Consider the following 19,592-nt stretch of genomic DNA (forward strand, 5'->3'; position numbering starts at 1 on the left):
CATTGCTTAATTTATATGACACCAATGTGGTCTAATGTGTAAGAGTGAGCAAGACCACCTTATATAAAATTTTGTATTATAAAATTTTTGACATTCTTTAAATACTCAATCGAACAACCTAATACAACGTATGATGATTATAGGGCTTGTTTGGTTGACATAAGAATTCAATATCATATTAAATTCCTAGCAATTTCTTTAACGTGTTTAGTTGATAACATGAGATTTAGAAATTCCCATGAATTTTTATTGACCAGGGAGGCTAGGTAATTTACTTCTTATGTTTTGCAGGAATTTCACCTTCTCCCAGTTTTAGTTTTTTATGTCAACCAACAACTACACAATATATAAATTCCCATGAACTACACAATTTTTTTTTTTATTGTTGTATAAATGAAAATATTTGAGGAAACATTTGAAACTTTAACCTCTACAAGTAAAGTGTGACACGACAATATCAAATGTATCATTACGCTACTAAATGGTGTCATCAAACTATGGTGTCATTAAACTCTTTAATGGTATTGATCTTAAATATAAGAGAAATATAGCTTTTTAAGTGCAATCAAAACATCACCTATATGTCTATCTCTACAAAGATGGCGAATGAAATAACAAAATATCTCAATAATTTAATCTATTTTATGTTGGTTATTTTTTTTTATGTTATATGAAATAATTTAATAAAAAATGGGCCAAATAGATGAGTGGATATTGTAGTGCTTCAATCATATAATTTCCTAAATTAGCATCTTAACTACCGTGATTACTAACATACATCTTAATTATTAAATTCTGATATTGTTGATCGAGATCTACTTTGTAACTCTTATCCTAACATGAATTGGTAGGTCCGTTTTCATCCAATAGGGCGTAATTATCATAATTGGATCTAACATGTGTAATAAACTTTGTTGTATTAAATTTATTTTGTCAAACTATTACAAGAATTTGCATTTTTAATGACAATCTAATAACGACGGGTCAAAAATCTCGTCGTAAAAGTATTTTGCGACGGGATACTAACCAAACAAAGACGGGAACAACCGTCGCAAAAGTCTTTTACGACGAGTTAACGACAAGATTTTTCAGTAACAACGGCCCCATTTTATGACAGGTTTGCGACAGGAAATCTTGTCGTTTACCAAGGATTATTGGCTTTTAGTGACGAGATTTTCCGTCGTTAATGGTACAATTTCTTGTAGTGAACTTATATTATCCATTTATTTAAATTTGCTTAATTTCATTTTATTTGAATATAATTTGTCTAAAATATATTCGCACCTATTTTCTTATGAAAATTTCTAAAAGAAAACACTATGTAGTCCTTTCATCGTTTTACACAAATATTTTATTTCACAATTTTGGCACAATCTATAATTAAAGAGAACCTTTTAAATTCTTTTAAGGTATATAATAAAAATACATATTCAAATAAAATCCCGTGCGATTTGTCTCAATAAATATCTTTAAAATATCAAAATTTAATTTAAGGACGAATACGTGTCAATAATTTTCCGATTCCCATGTGAAGAATGATAACGGGAATCCGACATGATTGCCAAGAAAATATATTGGGACCAATAACATCGAATATGTTAGTACTTCAATTCATCTTTTGTAATTTGGTCAAAGTAGATATGGAAGCAAGCTGCCTAATAAAGTAATAATTCATTAGGAACTAAGTTTGATACTCCCTAATTGGTTATTACTTTAGTATTGATATACTCGAGTGTCCTAGAACTAATCTGTCACAAATACATTGGATCTCAAATATTTAATTTGCCATTTTAAAAAGTATAAAACTATACTTTTGTGTTGCCATAACACCTGTCCCTTTTGGATGTAGGGGAGCTGATACAGTTACACTGGGTGTAACTGGGGCCCAGGTACACTGCAAGCTTGTTGGTCCAAGTAGGCAAAGAGGAATTCAGTTTTAGGGGGAAAAGCAATTGGTTTTAGGGGGAAAATTTTTCACTGATTGCGCCATTTAGGGATGCTAAGCGGGAAATAATGCGCCCTTTGCTTCCCCTAATTTTATCCCGCCCATATATCAAAGTAATTAAAAAAAAAAAAAAACCATAATATACCAATTTCAAAAACCCAACGGTAAGATTTTAATACCCTAAATCACTCTTAAAAAAAGTTAGGCAAAGCTGGACTCATGTTATCTAGCTTGCCACAAATAAAAACACAAAGGAGAGTTTTTAGCAGAACTGTAGAACTGCTACATGGTGATTCAGCTTCGAAATTCAGCTTCGAGATCCCGCATCGAAGATAATGTAAGTTTTTAGTTCAAGTGATTTTGTCAAATCTAGCTCATAAATTCCTGAAAAAAACAATGGTATATGAATGTGTTTTTAATGGTAATTAAATTTGTTTGAATTGATGATAAGTTGTAGTTGCTTGATATTGATGAATCATACTTTGTTGTTGGTGAGAACGTAGATCTGAACGACGGAGATAACTAGGCGTTTTTCTTTGATAATTTCAACAAATTCTATATTTACGTAGTATTAAGAACGTTATAAGTTGTATGCTACCCCATATGGTTAAACAATAAATTGTTAGTTTATTATAAATTTCCTTGTATATATTATGTTTGTATGTTTTATATATAAATACCGTGCCAGATAATTCGGTGTATGGCAGCATTGTATAAAACCCTAAACGTTTTTCGTATTTTGTACAACAGTGATATACGTGGGAGTTCTGTATGGCTTGGGTAGACCTAAACGAAAGTGTCCCTGATCTGAATGAAAATGTTCCTGAAAGCTCACAATATAGATTAATAACTGATGGACAAGAAGTTATCGTTAACCCCCCTAGTGTAGGGATGTGTTTTACAACGGGCCATGAGTTTTTCGAATTTTGTCAGTTGTATGCCTTCAAAGAAGGATTTGAGATGTTTATCAAAAGTAATAAGCTGAAAAAAGAGTACAAAGAAAAGGGAGTATCTAAGTCTGGTGTGGGAAAGTATGAGGCAAAGCCTCATATGATGGAACTTATTAGATTAAAATGCAAGAAGGGAGGGGTGAAAAAAGGTGTTGGGTCTAATGTGACCGGTTGTAAGATGAATATTTACGGTGTAAGTAGAGATGGGCTATTTACTATATTGACTTGTGACTTGCAACACAATCATCCTTTAAATCCTGACTGTAGTAGACTGATGGTTAATTATAGATGTATAGACGGTACTACATTTAAGAGGGCGATGATCAATGACATGGGTGGTGTTAGCATAAGTAAGAACTTTGGTACGCATCTAATTGAAAAGGGAGGTTATGAAAATATTACATTTAATAATAGAGACTTGAGGAACGCAATCAACGTCGAACGTCGTTCATCAAGATTTAGTGCTGCGGATGCCGCAGGACTCGATGCTTACTTTAAGGCACAACGTGATTTGCATCCCGAGTTTTATAGCTCAATACAAGTAGATGATGATGGTGTTTTTACGAATGCATTTTGGTCGGATGCACGTAGTAGGGGTACATGCAAATATTTTGGGGATGTTATTACTTTTGATACTACTTTCGCATGCAACCGGTACGTGTTTTAATTAAGTTTTTATTGATTAAAATTCTTTGTAATTGTACTTTGGTCCATTTGTTTGAAAAAGTAATATCCAATACATTTATATTTTTTTAGGTATCGGATTCCATTTGCTCCATTCATTGGTGTAAACCATCATGGCAAATCAATTATATTTGCTGCGGCCTTAATTTCCCATGAAAATACTCCCTCATTTGTCTGGGTATTTGAAGAATTCCTGAAGTGTATGGGGAAGGCACCACTAGGCATCTTAACCGACCAAGACAAAGCAATTTGTAGAGCAATTGAGCTAGTCTTCCCGGGCGTCCGTCACAGACTATGTTTGTGGCACATGCTCCAGAATGCTAGTAAGAACCTAGGTAGTCTCAGTGATTGGAAGAAAATAGACACCCTGATCAGAACTGCAATACATGATCTGATTGATCCAGATGAGTTCGATGAAGCTTGGTGTCATGTGATGGATGAGTACGGTTTAAGGGGTCCTGGGTGGATGAAGGACGCGTATGATAACAGGCGTCAGTGGGCTCCGGCATATAATAGAGGAAAGTTTTGGGCAGGTATGTCTTCTACACAAAGGAGTGAGGGTATGAATAGATTTTTTAAAACTCACGTGAACTTAGATTGTGGTTTAGTTTTGTTCATTCATAATTATGAATATTGTATGAGGATAAAAGCTGAGGAAGAGAAACAGGATAATTTTGATAACATTGATAAGCCTGCTAAGATTGATGTTGATAAGAGTGTTTTAGTTGAGTATGTATTGGTTAAGACGTACACTAGTGAGAAGTTTGCTGAGGTTGTTAAAGAGCGTAGAGGATTGACACACACAAATGTCACGAAAACCTCATGTCATGGATCAGTGGTGTTGTATAGAGCTGATGAAAAACTAACCTCACCGTTTTGGCGGAAAAGGTTTAAAAGTTATGATGTTAGGGTGGATAAGGAAAATGGTGATTTACATTGCTCTTGTAACTTGTTTGAATTTACGGGAATACTTTGTAGACATATAATGCGTGCAATGGATGTAGAGGATTTTCAATTTGTTCCAGAAAAGTACATACTACAACGGTGGATGAAGTGTGTTAGGTCGTACGAGAGCATTCGAGTATCTTACTTCGACCCTCTTGAATCTATCAGATTGGGCAAAGCCAAAGAGCTTTCACAACGGCATAATTACTTGTCTGAATTAGCTATGCGTAATGATGATGCACTTCGGTTGTACAAGGAGGCTATGGATGTTGTGCGGCTAAAAATGGAGGATGTAGTCGGAATACGAAAGACTGGGGAAAAAGGGGACGACCTTATATGTTGGTGGGACCCAGATGCGAGAAATGTATTTGGTCGTCGAAGGCTACGTCCACGAGAATTTGGTGAGAGAGCCAGATTAAGGGATGTAGAACCGGTCGTGGACGAGAACAGGATCAAAACACCGGTTGACAAACGGCATACTGGTAGGGCAAAGACAAAAAGGAATGCTCCTTTTGGTGGAAAGGCCGGTGGGAATTCTAAGAACAAAAAAGTGGTTACTGAAGAGGAAGTTATTGCTAATGAGGTAAAATTTATATTTTATTTGTTTGGTGATTCGTATCGTATATGCAAGTCCTCATTAGGAAATATAACTTTACTTTTCTACTTAAATGTTGTTTGTGCAATGTAGGAACTTATTTGCAACGCATTTGGAAATCTTCCAAGTTACCGTGCTAGGCAACAACACGCGAATCACGTTGGGGGTACATATGCGGAGAACGTCCCACAAAGTTCTAATGTACATCCTTCTCAAAGTTCTCAAGCACACCCGTCCCAATTACATTTGTCTCAGGATTATTCACAGTCATTTGAATTTGATATTAACGATTGGCGCACCAGATTGTGAATGTTTTGTGTAAATGTAATTTAATTTGATTTCTTCAAAGATATATTTTCGTTTAAACGGTATTTTAAGAATTGAATTTTTTAATCCAATCCTCCCTTTTTGCTATGTACTTTACGTTATGTCTATATATGTAATTGATGTAACCTCAATTACTTTGTCAGTGTAAAAAAAAAAAAATACAAAATGAGTTGTATTAGGCGTCGAACCCACAACCAACGGGTAGACAATATGGGAAATGAGGAGGAAAGAGTAACCATTGTGACAGTGAGGCTAAGCCAGTGCTATTTGTGGGCAACAATACTATTTATTGTATACTTTATATTACTTAATAATGTACATACAACGAATCTATTACACTGGGAAACAATTATTAAAACAACGACTTCATTATACTAGTCTTACCAAATGTAAACATGATGTGTTTGGTCATTGTAGTCAAAATATGCATTCCCATGTCATGCTAAACTCAGCCCCTTATTTTTTGTAATATATGAATATTATTTATTGGAAACAACATGATCCATCAATGACATGTTAGAACTAGGTGAATATAAGGGTGTGTTCAATCCCTCCATTTCAAAGTAAAAGTAATTATAAGAGATTACTACATCACAAAGAATGGCTACTAGTGTAAACAAAATCACAACGAGATGCAGTGAAATCGATTCGATGTTGAGTGGGGGAATAACAATCGGTGAAGTGACTGAGGTGTGTGGCGAAAATGCATCAGGTAAGACTCAATTTTGCCTTCAAATTAGTCTCTCTTGTCAATTGCCGCCTTCAAGGGGTGGTATTTGTTCCTCGGCTATATATATCCATTCACTTGGTCCCTTTCCCATACGTCGTTTAAGTAGATTAGTTCCATATGTTTTAGGGGACCTTGAAACATTAAATGGAAATCCTTTGGATTACATAACTACAAAGCAAGTTGACACTCCTCATGAAATACCGGATGTGCTAGAATGGACTGTAAAACTTATTAAAATGTCTCAAAATTCATCAATGCCAATCCGCGTTGTTGTTATTGATTCAATAGGTAGTATGTTCACTGGTCATTTTGAAAACAATGTTGTTGGCTCAACCGAAAGAAAGGATCTTATACAAGCTATTGGTTATGGGTTACGTACAATTGCCGCATCCAATCATGTTGCCGTTGTTGTGGCTAGCAATGTGATTGACGTATTTCCATCTGATCACGATACAACGCAAAATTTCATTATATCGTCCGGGAGAAAGGTCCGTCCGGCTTTGGGCGCCTCATGGACACGCAATGTACGCACTCGTCTAATGTTGTCCAAAAGATTTAATTCGTTTACCCAACAAATTGACAGATTTATAAACATTGCATTTTCACCATCATTAGAGGTAGATGCATGTATGTTCAACATCACTGAAGAGGGGATTGTCGGTGTTTGTAGTTAAAAGATACTAAGAAATTGTGCCAATAAGACCAATGAACATTAGAAAATGTTTAACATGTTTAAAAGACGCAGTTATGCTGCGAGTAATACGCTACTAAATTTTTTGTTAATGAAATCCTACCATACAACCAAATCAATAACCATCATTGTCCGTCAGTCAATTTCCTTATTAGCTCGTCCACTTTGATTTCATTGTGTGGGTTTGTAACTAGCCGTCCGAGCATGTAATTCCGGACGTCCCTCACCTCCTCTACGTAGCCCTAGTCATAATTAATGAACACACGGTTAGTGTAGTGATTAATAAAAAAAAATTAAAACAACTTATTTCCACATGTAAATTAAATAGTCTTACCTCCAACCACTCTGCCACGTTCTCAACGGATGACAAGAGGTAGATCATACACAGTACACCCCCGTCCTGGCGACATTTCTCTTTTGGTCCATTTGACCATAGATCAAAAGAGGCAGTATTTAAGGTCAATTCATCATTTTTTAATCCCAAGTGCGATTGAAAACCCAAAAACATACGTTCCTGTTACAATTGGGTTATATCGAATTAATACGAGATTAAGGCGGAAGTATGTTTCCCGAAAATAGCAGTACGTACCAGTTTGTATACGAATTTATCCGTAGCATTTAAACCCATAACCTTTTGCCTTGGTGCAAAAATAGTCATTTTCAACATATTTGAGTTAAGATCCTCCTTATGCGCAACACGGTCCACTTTAACAACCACCCACCGTCCTCGGCGTTTAATCGGGACATAAAGCTGATTGCACAACATAGAGTTAATAGCCGTAAACCACCATTTCTGTGCGAAAATAAGACTACTTACCTTTTGTATTGCACCCAAATCAATCTGGTAGTAGTTGATGTCCTCAAGTAGTTGCTTTGATTTCATTAACAAAGCTTCTGTGTAGTTCTCACTTGATTCTTCAAGGTCTAACAATTCACCCTACGTTTTAAACATCCATAGCATTACTTCGTATATAAGGTTAATGGGTGTCTACTACTATGTATTTGCATAATAAGCTTACCATGAGATCTGGCATAAGCACGTAAGACCTTATGCCAACTCCGGAGGTCGTATCAGCATTCAAACACGCGCACCATGCAGACATCACCTAACCAATAAGACAATGTTAGTATGAGAAAACTAATCCAGAGACCTATTAACTAATTACAAAATGCAACCCCCATACATTATCATGTACTTCGCCTTTGGACTTAAAGGACGTTTGAAGCATGATCCGATCAATCGTGATATCACCAGCTTTAAACACCATTTGGTTTGGAAACTTGTTCACGGTCAAAATCATAGTTGAAATCTTTAACGTTCTTGGTTCAATGACAGTTTTATGCTGTAAAGCATCTGGCATGGAAAGTCCATCATCGCTGCCAGTTGTGTAATCATCAACAACTCCAACACTGTCAATGTCATCAACCGTGTTGTTTTGAGGTTCCTCAACACCATCATCCTCATTCAGGTTTCTGTTTTCAGGCCCCGTAGCGTATTCCTCGTCCTGATGAGGACCATCAAGGTCATCAATGTTTTTATTGGCAGCTCTATAACTTCGTCCACGCCTTGTATCATAAGCATTTTGTTGTACGGAGCCTTCAAGTGTGGCCTGTGTAGTTTAGTGATAATTATCACGGTGAAGTAGGTTGTAACAAAAACCAGTTACAACAAACAATAATATAATAAAGACTCGTACCTTCCTCTTCCTCTTGCCCCGGCATCTATAATCCACGTTCCTTGATCGACTATCCGCTTTGGTTGACGCTTTAGAGGGTAACATTGGTGTACCAGTCCTCTTACTAAGAAGTGTTCGTTCAGCAAGGGCATCCCATGGGGTCCGCTCTAACGGCTTGCCAATGGGGTATGGTTTCCCATACTCAACATTCAGTACAACCTAAATAGGCGTATAAATGATCACTACTGAATAACATATATTGTTCAATACAACAAAAAAGTTAGATATTGGTTTTTACCTCTGCATGGCCATATTCGCCATCCGTTCCCAAATCTTGTGCAATAGCGTTTGTGACATCATCTTGTAGCCATGCCCCTAATCTAGGTGTATCAGTTTTCCAAGCCAACGGAGTAACACCATACTTTAACCTGTCCAGGTAAGCAATCTGCCAAAAGATGGAGTAGTTATCATTCGCGGGGAGGAATAACTAATTACAAAAAAAAAAAAAAACACGGACGATGCGCACAACGTCTATCCTCACTAACCATTAAAATAATCGAAGATGGTCTTCCCTTCTCCTTCTCATGACCTGCAATCCAGTCGTAAAGAAACCCACACCAATTCCAGTCTCGGGGTGTTGTAAAGTATGTTGATTTCAGTAGTGCCAATAATTTGATGGATATGAAGTTGTATTTGGTCATGCAAAACAAGCAACCAAATGACAGTAGTATGAAATCGCGAAGAAAAACCATCTCATCCTGAACCTCCCATAAACACTTGTTATACAACCAGACATAGTCTATTCCTCCATCCTTTTCCCTGACGTACTCCTTAAACAATTTTCCAAGTTCCTTATCGGTCTTATTTAAAAAGGGGATTCTATAAACCCCTACAGGAATTCCAGTGATCCAAGAAACCATTCTCTCATCAATCACTATCTCATAATCATCGCGTATGCGAAGCACTCGTCTTTTCCAATCCCACCTACTCTCTAACCAGGTAATGAAATATCTATCTACCTTACTTATTTTTAGGTTCAAAATAGACCCAAAACCAGCAGCTATGACCCAATCCTTCCTTATAGGACACAACTCGGTTAGGATGTCACAAACAAGGCCAGGGTACGTCCGCAGGGCAGTGTGCTGAAATATTTCAAAAATTACAACACAATGTCAATCAAAATAGTTTAAATGAGTTAGGATAATGTCAATCAAAAATTTACACAAAGTACAGATAATGTTGTACGACCAATACCTTAGTTCGTGGCCCCTGTTCCTTTGGTGGTCTACCTGGTCCGCCCTTTACCCATTTACCACCCGTTTTTTTTTTTTGAACTGTTGCTGTTTTAACCGTTCGTGGACGACCATGCTTGTTTTGAACCTTACCCTCTTCAACCGGCAGATCATTGTTTACTCCAGAAGCAGCATTACCCGCATTGGGTAATATTGGATCGCTTTCAATTGTATTATTAGTTTGTTGACCCTCGATATCCTACAACAAAAAGTTTGGTTAAAGATAATCATCTTTGTACCCACAAACAATGGCAACGAATATATGAAAAGTTGCCTACCCCTCTGTTCGTGCCCGTGGGAGCCTCATAAGGTATGTCACATTGGTTGTCAGGATTGGAATAGTTAATGTCGTTCCATATGTTGTCCTACAAAACATAAAATGTGTTGTCAAGCGGTGTTGTGATTATTTCTTAATAAGTGATTTAAATATTTCGTATGGATAAATCAAACCAAATCAATATAGGGATGCAGTCATTACCTGTGAGAAATCTTCGAAAGTTAAATTATCATCAAAATTGAAATTTAATGGTTGACTATTGTTCACCGCAAATGCGGGGTTTTCAAATTCACCGCGAACATCAGTGACACTATTAATTGTGTTTGACTCCTATAACAGAAAAAAACAAGAGTTTTTTTTTTTGGTAAAGAAGGTATAACTATACAACGAAAAACAAAAGTTAACCAATAAATAATTTTTAGTCACCAGTTCAACACAATCTTACCCCCAACAAGGGCTGCATACAAATTGGTTCATTGCTAGTGAAATCATCACCGGACTTGTTAATTCCACTACTTTTCTGGGTGTTCTTATCAATGAAATTAGAATCCTACAAATTAAAATCAATCCACATAGTGAATAAAAAAATTCAAAAAAGATAAACATGTAATTCATACTCAAGGCTCACTGGTTTTACAAACAATACCTCAGTTTCATTGCCCACGAACTGTCCAATTGGATCGACAGTTTCTTGTTCGAGCTAACAAAGGTTTTTATAGGAACACTAATTAGAGAAGCGCTACTAACAATAATTAGTTACGATAAATCTAAAATTACAAGTTAAGTGATACTGTACCTCTGAGAGTTGAGAAGGTTGGGTGGATTGGGACTTGTGCGGCTGGCCGGAGTTAGAGTCATCGTCGTCGGAGTCATCCCTGTAGCACGCCGCTAGTTTAAGAATGCAATCGTAGTGCGTATGCGCCGGATCTGCCTCCCTGGGGGTTTTATTACACACAATTCAAACATTAACAACGGAGCAACACGAACAAATCAATAAATTCCGGGTTTTTAATGTGGAATAGCTACATGCAACACTCAAACATAGCTTCAACACTTCACTTTTTGGCGAAATTAATACTTCGGTTACACAATTATGTAATGGTTGAAACAAATTAAGAACTTACATTTCAATTGGCTCAAAGAAACTCTTGACGAATTTTCCTATGTTTCCGGTGAACGAATATCGGATGTTCACCTTGTTGGGGTGGGTTTTGGAGTGTGAACAGAGATGAGAAAATTTTTGACTACTTTTTTTTTTTGGCAGATTTTCAAAACGGAGACACTTTTTGCAATGAATGGCACGCGTTTGATTCTTCCTATACACAAAAGAAAAGCAAAATGTAGTTTTGTTGACATTAATTACACTATTATCTTTCCCTTTTTTTATTTAACTTTAATTCAAATTTATTTAATTTTTTTCGGTCTTAATGTTTTTTATTGTATTATAAATACACATAGCTAAGGACACCGTTAACTTTAAATTGTATGTATACGTTTAATTTCACTTGCCAAGACATATTTTAGGTGAGTATTAGGCCCGATTAGAAATTATGTGTAAATTTCTAACTAAAAGTCCATTATCGTTCACTAAGGGTTAAATAGGTAAAACAATAAACACTTCACTCACTTAAATCGAATCACTAGACGGTTTGTTTCAATACGGGGTGATTAGGTTTAGTTGGCCATTTGGTCCGATCAAAGTAGAACCAATTGTATCGACGGATTAGGAACAAACAAGAGTTACAAGTGTTAATCTGGTCTTGAATACTCGAATCAAATCTCATTAAATGGTGTCGTTCCACACAGGGTGATTAGGTTTAGGTGAACATTCGTTCCGATCAAAGGTCAACCAATTGAACAAAACAATAAACACTTCACTCACTTAAATCGAATCACTAGACGGTTTGTTTCAATACGGGGTGATTAGGTTTAGTTGGCCATTTGGTCCGATCAAAGTAGAACCAATTGTATCGACGGATTAGGAACAAACAAGAGTTACAAGTGTTAATCTGGTCTTGAATACTCGAATCAAATCTCATTAAATGGTGTCGTTCCACACTGGGTGATTAGGTTTAGGTGAACATTCGTTCCGATCAAAGGTCAACCAATTGAACAAAACAATAAACACTTCACTCACTTAAATCGAATCACTAGACGGTTTGTTTCAATACGGGGTGATTAGGTTTAGTTGGCCATTTGGTCCGATCAAAGTAGAACCAATTGTATCGACGGATTAGGAACAAACAAGAGTTACAAGTGTTAATCTGGTCTTGAATACTCGAATCAAATCTCATTAAATGGTGTCGTTCCACACTGGGTGATTAGGTTTAGGTGAACATTCGTTCCGATCAAAGGTCAACCACTTGAACAAAACAATAAACACTTCACTCACTTAAATCGAATCACTAGACGGTTTGTTTCAATACGGGGTGATTAGGTTTAGTTGGCCATTTGGTCCGATCAAAGTAGAACCAATTGTATCGACGGATTAGGAACAAACAAGAGTTACAAGTGTTAATCTGGTCTTGAATACTCGAATCAAATCTCATTAAATGGTGTCGTTCCACACTGGGTGATTAGGTTTAGGTGAACATTCGTTCCGATCAAAGGTCAACCACTTGAACAAAACAATAAACACTTCACTCACTTAAATCGAATCACTAGACGGTTTGTTTCAATACGGGGTGATTAGGTTTAGTTGGCCATTTGGTCCGATCAAAGTAGAACCAATTGTATCGACGGATTAGGAACAAACAAGAGTTACAAGTGTTAATCTGGTCTTGAATACTCGAATCAAATCTCATTAAATGGTGTCGTTCCACACTGGGTGATTAGGTTTAGGTGAACATTCGTTCCGATCAAAGGTCAACCACTTGAACAAAACAATAAACACTTCACTCACTTAAATCGAATCACTAGACGGTTTGTTTCAATACGGGGTGATTAGGTTTAGTTGGCCATTTGGTCCGATCAAAGTAGAACCAATTGTATCGACGGATTAGGAACAAACAAGAGTTACAAGTGTTAATCTGGTCTTGAATACTCGAATCAAATCTCATTCTGATCTTGGTTACCAAGGTTGTCTAGGTTAATTTGACTCTTGAACCCAATCAAATCATGTTAAAGTGACGAAGACTTTAGACATTCATTTCACTTTAGTTAAATACAAAATAAAGATCTGATGTTATACAAATTAAATCTTTAACCCATTATAGTCATACATAATATTATACAACTTAAACCTTTAACCCATTAAACTTCACTTATGCAAAGTATCGAAGCTAGTGCTATATAGCACATTTTACAATGCAACCACTTTTCAGCTTTTGGGACTACCAATGCAAATGTCTGGCGGGAAAACTACGCTATTCAATATATAACGAAACTACTTTACATACAACCATGTTTGTCTACGATTATCTACGTAATTAACAACAAAACTATTAATTTGGTCTGAAAAATTCATAACGACGTGATAAACAACACACTAAATTACGCCTAATTAGTTCTACTTTTCCCGCCAGAAAACACATGTGCTCCAAATCCATATATGGTGCATTGGTGCATATATATACACAAGACATACAAAATGAAATAGCAATTCAACAACTACAAACAAACCACGAATACAATTTGTTGAACATTTAAGTACATCAAGAACTATTGTGGGAATGGCACCGGTGAATCGAAGAGGTAAGCTAACTCATGGCGTCACAAGTTCGTCAAGAATGAAGGAAATATCAAAAATTCGAGTATGTGGAAAAGGTAAGCTAACTCCTACTAAAACGGCGTTTTAATATTATTAGCGAGTTACACTTAAAATAGCCTAATATAACATGGATTTCGGACATGTTTGTTGTAGATGTACCATCTACACCCCGTTGGTGTAAGTACTTGGCGGTGGAACTTCAACAGGAGCAATTCAAAATTGATTGGAGGAGATTTATGCGGTTCATTATCAAGCGTTTAGGACCTTCTGAAACTTCCAAGATAGTAAGCGATCTACGATGCGCTCCTAATGTAAGTGAAGTATTTATGGAAGAACGTGACTATTACTTAGTTGAGAATTGGTCTTTTGAAAAAATTAAACCAAACCAGAAGGGAGATCGACTAATTGCGGTAGCAAAAGCGGATGATCGACTACTAAAGCGAGAACCTTTAGAAGAGGACGAATTTTTGCTCAAGGAAGGGAAACAGAAAAAGATAGTGTTCGTTGATTTAACACAAGAAGACTAGGGAATTTTGTTGTAGAAGTGGTTACATGCAACGTTTATCGTATGCACTTTCTTAAATATTACGTTGTACGGCTTGAAAAAGTTTTTATATTAAAATCAATGACGTCTTTGTTTATTTCGTATTGAAATATAATTGTTTTTTATATTCGTCGTATTGCTTTTGCTTTTGCTTTTGCATATACTATTTCGACATTTACGGGAATTGTGGGGAATACTTTGTAAATATCACCAGCAACCACACTTAGTTTACCGGAAACCAAAATCTCCTTTCTTCAAATTAATCTACACAACCAGATCTGAGTTCAATTTTTTTGGCAGATAATGAATAATCAAAGAGGACTGTCGCTATTAAGGTATGTTAATCGATTACCTTTATCTGGGTTTGTTTTTGTTTTTTAATTTGTTGAATATTTTGTAATTGAATCGTTTTATCGCAGAGAACCAATAACACAGACCGCCAAAATATGGCTTGTAGTTTGGCGTGAGGGGAAAATTGTTTTCCATCCACGCCGCCAATATAGAAAAGGGTCGTCAAAATTGTATATGATAGCAACGACCATATTAAACTTCAACTATCTGCATAATATAATTAGATCTATGGGATACTATGACTACAAGATCTGGTATGTCGCCGACATTAAAAAATTTCACAGCGAAGGGAGGTTACTTTCAAATTCAGAAGAATTTCAGGCAATGGTGGATTTGGGTCTGAAGAAAAGATTGGTTAACATCATTATCCAACACACTAACTATGCGGCAACTCATCCAACTGGGAAAAAAAAGAAAAATGTTACAAATCTAAGTCCAATTAAAAAGGTATGTTTATGCCGATTAAGGTATTTAGATTTTTAAAGTTTGTCTTATTATAGTAACTTAAATTCATTTTTGTTGTATAGCCGAATATCAATGCACAACAGCATACGGAGGCTAATGAAGGGGAACATAACGACTATGGTCAATGTTCGACAACGGTTAGTGACATTTTATGAGTTACATATGTAATATTATTTAAATATGATCGAAGTTTTTAGAAATAGGGATTGTATAATTAGAAATGTATGGATTTTTTTTTAATTAAAATGTTTATAGTTTTAAATAAATCACTAAATTCATGTACTGTATTGTTTTTTTTTTTTGGTCAGATTCCTGGAATGGGTTGTGGTATAAGTCAATTTGCACAAATGCTTGCAAAATTAACAGAACCACAAAAAAAATGGGTGGCGGAAATGGGTTTCGAGGAACTATTGTATATAAGGGTCAATCATATTGACGCAACATTTGGTTATTGGATCATGTCTAGGTTTGACCCGGACAACTTAGAGCTGAAGATACGGGACAATTACTACGTTAAAATAGACGAGGAAACAATTAGTTGGGTTTTAGGTTTAAATTCGGGGAAGCACCTTTTGCTACCAAATAATTCTTCAAAACTTGTAGATATTCACACAAAGAGGCAGTATAAACAAAACACATCTTATGGTGCGGTTACAGAATCTGAGGTTTATTCAAAAATAATCGACTGTCATATAGACAAGATTAGTTTCAAAAAACATTTCTTACTATATGCTTTAGGAACTCTCCTTTGTCCTACACAAAAATGTGGTTGGATAAGCCCGATACATATCACCGTCTTAGACAAAGCTTCAGAGGCAACAAAGTATAATTGGGCAGCATATGTGTTGGATTGGCTTGTCAAATACGGGGAAAAATTCAAAAATTCAATTCAGGGCTATGGTGGATGCACACTTCTACTGCTTGTAAGTTATAACAACATTAATAACAAACACTCGTTTGTTTATGAAAACCATAGGTATACATGTACCTAACAACAATTATTTCCCTTAAAAATAACAGATCATATATATCGATAGGCTAGCATCGTCCAGAGCTGATCTGAACATGGCACCCGACGCCTGCCGCGTACGAGTATGGGACCAACAGGACATTGACAGGACATTAAAAGCAGATCAAGGACCAAATGGTGATTACGGATTTGGACCCGTCATTGAAGAATTTGTGTATGGGAATATTTAATAATTGTCGTCGACTTTGTTTGCAAACAATTTTCAAGTATGTGTCCAAATAACTTTCCTATAGTTTTATTAATTTGTTGTATTCATTTTAGTTATCCTATCTCCCACGATTAGATTTTTTAATTTTTTATTATTTAACTAGGTTAGGTTTTCGTTGTATTGTTATTAGATTATTATTTTTTTATTCAAGTTACATTGCAACGGTAACAATCTGGACTTCTATATAATGACCGTTTCTGTGGGATATCTACTTACATTACGTGCCAAAAAAAAAAACAAAACAAAAATTAACATTTAGTAAGAATATATATGGCTATTGAGCAAGGAACACCCAATTCGGCAAATTCTTCGCGAGGCAGTTCTTGTAAGGCACAACAAGTTCAATGTTACCATGGTTACAAGGCCAAGCTACAAACATGCAAACACACAAAAAACAAGGGCCAACAATTTTACTCTTGCCCGGTATGGAAGGTAATATAATCGATTCATTAGGTAGATTTAAATCACTTTTTCCCAACATTTTGGTTTTCAGAATGATGATCGGTTTTTTTACAGGATGATACTTGTGGTTTTTTCTTTTGGGAAAGTGAGGTAAACGGTAACATTCTAGATGAGCTACAAGATGAGAATTGTAATCTCAAGCAAGAAACTGTGCGCTTGAAATTCCAAGTTGAAAAGATATTTCTAGAAAATAAAATGCTGTTGGAAAAAGTTGCATATTTGGAGGCAAGGAATGAGGATATCATGCTACGCTTTTATGAATCAAAATCAAATGAAAAACTAAGTTTTAGAATGTGCGTTATTTTGACATTCTTTGTATTATTTTTTTCTCTAAATACTTGGAGAGTGTAACAGTAGATAATAAAGTAGGGGTTTCTTTGGACGCAGTATATTTCTTTATTATTTTTTTGGTTACAGGTTTTTATTCTAGTTTTATTGTTAATTACCGAATAATGGAATGTATTGATTTAAATTATAAATTCGGTTCAAAAAAAATAAAATAATAAAATACACATCATTTTTATAAGACATACAAATGTATAACATAATAGGGGAGGTATCATCATACATTATATAAAAACGTACAACACAATGATGGGGAGTCAAAATTGATCTACAACGTAAAATTAATTACTCAGTAACGTTTAGAACTACAAGGAGTGCTTAACTAGAAATTTGCATGACAATTGCCAATGGCTTTGCCTCACTGTCACAATGGTTACTAGCATTATCAATAGCTCTTTCATTCATCCACGCTGAGGTACAGGGTTCGAGCCTTGAGAACCTCTATTTTTCAATTTTTTTTTGGGCACCTTTTAAAACTGAATATTTACATTACGAAGGGTTTTACACTGCTCGAGTTGCCCTAATACACGAGCCATGCAGTGATAATTTAAGCCTCACAGCAAATGTAACTTAGTCCTATTAATCTTCTCAGCTAACAAAATATAAATAGGATACTGTGCTACCTTTTAATTTGGATATGTTTTTATGTTTTACAATATTTTTAAATAATATTTAATTTATTCATATGATCATTTAAATTCGATATTGGTAATTTAAGGCGTGTTTGTTAAACGCTCGTTTATTAAGGCACGTTTGGTAATACCTCGGCTAGGCTCGAGCTTGAACTTAAACAAGCTACTCGTGACCTAAGCTAAAACAACGGAAAAATGAAAGCTCATTTAAGCTCCGCTCGAGCTCGAGATCGGAAATTTCTCATCAAGCCTAATCCTAAGTCGAACACCGAAATACTCGGTTGAGCTCGGCTCGTTGACATAACATGCAAAAAGATCTGATAACTAAAATTGTTAATTTATGGTTATATATTATAAATTATATACTTATTTAAATCAATAAATTTTTCATTACCACTCTTTAAAATATGAGTTTTTTACGATAATTTACATTGTTATATCTATCTAATATTGTTAATGTCGTTATAAAACTAACATGCGAAATAAAACAATATTTATACCAACTTATCTGATTTTTTCTTTTACTAGTAAATAAACCAAATGAATTTTACACAATTGTGAAAAAATTTACCAAAATTGTTTACGAATTTTTTCAGAAAATACATAAAAATGAACCCACTTTTATTGCATTATTGCGCTGGCTTCCTCTAATTTATTACATGCACCACGCGTCTCACTTATATCAATAAAGCTGATTTACTTTTTCGTTTTTCAACGAAAGTAAATTTGTTCAAAATCATATACAACAAAACTGTAAATAGCAACAATTAATTGTTCACAGCTGGGGAATGCTCTAACATCTCAATACAACTTAACTCATTTGGCAGTGTGAAAATAAAATCCGGAAGTTCAAAAGTTTCTCGTATTACAATAACAATTCAAGCCTCACATTATAGTTTACATTGCCCTAAAACACTTACTTGGAAACACATTATAAATAGGATCTTCAAGTTCACTTGAAAAATCCTACTTCACCTTTCTTCCACCCAACACTCTCCAAAACCCTCAAGTTTCCACCAAAAACCACTCAACAATGGAGGAGATCAAGGTAATTAAACATTTTCTTTTTTTTAGTTACTCAAATGGGAGGTTGTAAGATCATGATTTCGATTTTTTTTAGTAATAGTCATTTTTTGGTAATTTTGGCAAGTTTTTTTCGTAACAAATTTACCACTAAACTTAGGGCTATTTTTGTTAATTTTACTTCAATTCTATTTAGGGTCAATTAGGCTTAATGAGTGTTAATTTTAGTTAAATTATATTGTTAATTTTGACTTGAAAATAATATTTTGTACAAAATTTAAGGTGAAAATATTAGTTACTTTCTATTCTTATTTTTGGTTTTGGTACATAATTAAGGTGAGAAGTTTTAATTATGTTTGTTAGTGTTATTATTCCGAAATTTTGAAAATTATGTTTTGGTCTATATTTTGATTTTAATTTAGGTTGCGTAATGTTAGTTTTAGTTAAACAACAATTCCTAACTAAAATGTTCAATGTTGTAGGCGCATGATGTGTTTTATAACGAACTCATTTTAGCTCTTCATATTTTCCCGATTTTTTCGGCCCGTCAAGGGAAAATAATTCGAGCTGTTTGCAAGGAATGGAAACGTATTTGGGACGACGACGATTACGGGGAGTCGTTGCGTAGGTTGTTCGCTGAGGAATAGGTTTTCGGCAATAGACTAATATGTAACATTTTGTTTATCGTTACTTATTAGTGTCTAATTTAAG

The 19,592-nt window shown here is 35.2% G+C and overlaps 2 protein-coding genes across 2 annotated transcripts; both read left to right on the plus strand.

Annotated features, from left to right (window-relative positions):
* The first annotated feature begins 1,850 nt into the window (after positions 1-1,850).
* Positions 1,851-5,713, plus strand: LOC130461200 (protein FAR1-RELATED SEQUENCE 5-like). The gene is made up of 4 exons (XM_056829195.1): positions 1,851-2,282; positions 2,696-3,549; positions 3,652-5,107; positions 5,213-5,713. The coding sequence occupies exons 2-4, from the start codon at positions 2,717-2,719 to the stop codon at positions 5,426-5,428; spliced, it is 2,505 nt and encodes an 834-aa protein (XP_056685173.1). The 5' UTR covers positions 1,851-2,282; positions 2,696-2,716; the 3' UTR covers positions 5,429-5,713.
* Positions 5,714-6,046: 333 nt separating this feature from the next.
* Positions 6,047-6,850, plus strand: LOC130461339 (DNA repair protein XRCC3 homolog). Its single transcript, XM_056829404.1, has 2 exons — positions 6,047-6,158; positions 6,303-6,850. Exons 1-2 carry the CDS (start codon positions 6,047-6,049, stop codon positions 6,848-6,850), a joined length of 660 nt encoding a protein of 219 aa, XP_056685382.1.
* The last annotated feature ends 12,742 nt before the right edge of the window (positions 6,851-19,592 follow it).

Source organism: Spinacia oleracea, chromosome 5 (assembly GCF_020520425.1).
Source record: "Spinacia oleracea cultivar Varoflay chromosome 5, BTI_SOV_V1, whole genome shotgun sequence".
NCBI lineage: Eukaryota > Viridiplantae > Streptophyta > Magnoliopsida > Caryophyllales > Amaranthaceae > Spinacia > Spinacia oleracea.

Excerpts from the sequence above, each read along its gene's own strand:
- LOC130461200 (XM_056829195.1), top strand. The coding sequence starts at position 2,717 with ATGGCTTGGGTAGACCTAAACGAAAGTGTCCCTGATCTGAATGAAAAT. Across the intron at positions 3,550-3,651 it reads ACTACTTTCGCATGCAACCG|GTATCGGATTCCATTTGCTC; the intron begins GTACGTGTTTTA and ends ATATTTTTTTAG. Across the intron at positions 5,108-5,212 it reads AGGAAGTTATTGCTAATGAG|GAACTTATTTGCAACGCATT; the intron begins GTAAAATTTATA and ends TGTGCAATGTAG.
- LOC130461339 (XM_056829404.1), top strand. The coding sequence starts at position 6,047 with ATGGCTACTAGTGTAAACAAAATCACAACGAGATGCAGTGAAATCGAT. Across the intron at positions 6,159-6,302 it reads GTGTGGCGAAAATGCATCAG|GGGACCTTGAAACATTAAAT; the intron begins GTAAGACTCAAT and ends CATATGTTTTAG.